The sequence below is a fragment of the Poecilia reticulata genome, unplaced genomic scaffold (assembly GCF_000633615.1).
Source record: "Poecilia reticulata strain Guanapo unplaced genomic scaffold, Guppy_female_1.0+MT scaffold_1675, whole genome shotgun sequence".
Lineage (NCBI taxonomy): Eukaryota > Metazoa > Chordata > Actinopteri > Cyprinodontiformes > Poeciliidae > Poecilia > Poecilia reticulata.
The window spans coordinates 1-2,190 of NW_007616406.1; the positions used below are offsets into that span (position 1 = coordinate 1).

The 2,190-nt window shown below is 36.6% G+C and overlaps 1 protein-coding gene across 1 annotated transcript; it reads left to right on the forward strand.

The window, feature by feature from the left end:
- Nucleotides 1-670: 670 nt before the first annotated feature.
- Nucleotides 671-2,186, forward strand: LOC108166097 (protocadherin gamma-C3-like; the record flags this gene model as incomplete). Its single annotated transcript, XM_017303654.1, has 1 exon — nucleotides 671-2,186. A coding segment is annotated over exon 1 (1,371 nt), but the record flags the coding sequence as incomplete, so codon positions are not given.
- Nucleotides 2,187-2,190: the final 4 nt, after the last annotated feature.

Consider the following 2,190-nt stretch of genomic DNA (forward strand, 5'->3'; position numbering starts at 1 on the left):
TTTAATTTTAGATATTATATTATTATATTTTGCTGACTTGTTCTTGCGCTGTTCATGGAGCTAGAATTTCTGGTTTCGAAAAACTTGTTTCGGCATTTTTATTTGTCTCGGAAAGCAACACTCCACCGCATTTTCCTTTAAGTAAATAGTAAAAACGAGGTATAAGAAAAATACCATGTATAATTTTCCATAGTACACGTGGAACATGTACTATGTAAAATTATTTCTGCCTTAGCTAAATTAAATTAATTTAATTAGTTCATGATATTTGAATATTTTCAATATGATTAAATGTATACAATATAATGCAAATGAATGAATGAATGAATGAATGAATGAATGAATGAATGAATGAATGAATGTTACTTAAAAATGTACACAATTCAAATGATATTTTTGTACAAATAAGAGTTTAAAGTCTTTCGATAACATTGTTGCAAAGCTCCCTGGTTGAGTTATTTTTAAATGTTCGTTTCCACAAAGAGACACGGGAGCATTTGGTTTGGTATTATGAATGCGAGTGAAAAAGTAAAAGAACATCCTGGTTTCATGTATTGTGTTTCCGTTACCACTTGGTGTCAGTGTGGCCTTGACCATTTCTGTGCGCCTTGTTTTAAAAGGCTCTGCCTCGTTTGTGTCGATATATTGGACAGAAGTGGTGTGCGGACGAAATATACATCGCAGGAGGGTTTATGTTTAAAATTGAGGATAGCAGGTCCTTTTTAAGCAAAAATCTTAAAAATGACGTTCCGAATGCTGTTGTAACAAGAAGACCTCCATGAAAATCGGATATCTGTGTTCATGTGTAAAGAAATATGTCACATATTCGTTTCGCAATGAGAGAAGGAAGACAAAGGCGCCGGCTGAGCTCTTGGTGGTTTGCTGGGATTTTTCTGCTGTGCTCTGTGAATATGATTTTGGGACAGCTGAAGTACTCCGTTTCTGAGCATGTCGGCGTCGGATCCGCGGTTGGGAATGTTGGCAAGGATTTGGGATTGGACCTCAGCACTTTGACAAGCAGACGACTTCGCATTGTTTCGAACTCAAATCACTCCCTGTTTGAATTAAATCGGAATAACGGAGTGTTGCACGTTRCGCAAAATATGGATCGGGAAGAACTCTGTGATGGAACAAAGGTTTGTGTGATAAACCTTAAAATTGTTGTTGAAARCCCTCTGGAAATACATTATGTTAGTGTAGAAATAACTGATATCAATGACCATTCACCGTCTTTTCCTGAAACCGAGCAGAGGCTGGAAATAGCAGAGAACACTCCCCCGGGCACTCGTTTTCAGATTCATGCAGCTAGAGATCCTGATTTTGGCATACAGTCTGTTCGATTRTATAGATTAAGTCAAAACGATTATTTYGATATTCAAGTTAAAGAAAGCGAGGAAGACAAAATACCATTTTTAGTGCTTAAAAAGCCTTTAGACCGAGAAGGMAAATCAGAGCATCATTTAGTGTTAACGGCTCTGGATGGGGGCACACCATCACGATCTGGAAACCTTAATTTAACTATAACTGTATTRGATGYAAATGATAATCGYCCTGTKTTCAGCAAAGATATTTATACTGTCTCTTTAAATGAAAACGCTCCKCTAGGAACTATCGTAAYCAAAGTAAATGCAACAGATTCAGAYGAAGGCCTGARTGGTGAARTTGARTACACYTTTGGAAAAACACAAAAGAAAAARGTGTATGATATATTTGAGTTAGATAGTATCACTGGTGAAATTAGAGTTAAAGGAAAMGTTGACTTTGAGGAAACAGAGATATACAGATTAGATTTRCAAGCTTCAGATAAAGGCCAACCACCSTGGACAGGTGAAAGTAGAGTTGTAATAAAATTAAAAGATTTRAAYGAYAATMAACCCGAAATTGAAATAACATCATTRTCCAGSCAAATACCAGAGGATTCAAAACCTGGCACCGTTGTCTCGCTTATCAGTGTCACAGACAGAGATTCAGGCATGAATGGRAAAGTTATTTGTAAAATATCGGATAATGTTCCATTTGATTTGACACCATCTATTGAAGAGAACRTGTACTCTCTGSTTACAAAGGGGCGTTTAGATCGAGAGACTGAATCTCATTATGACATCACCATAACTGCTACTGACTGTGGGGAACCCAGACTTTCAGCAGCAAAGACTTTGCAAATTCATGTATCAGATATTAATGACAACA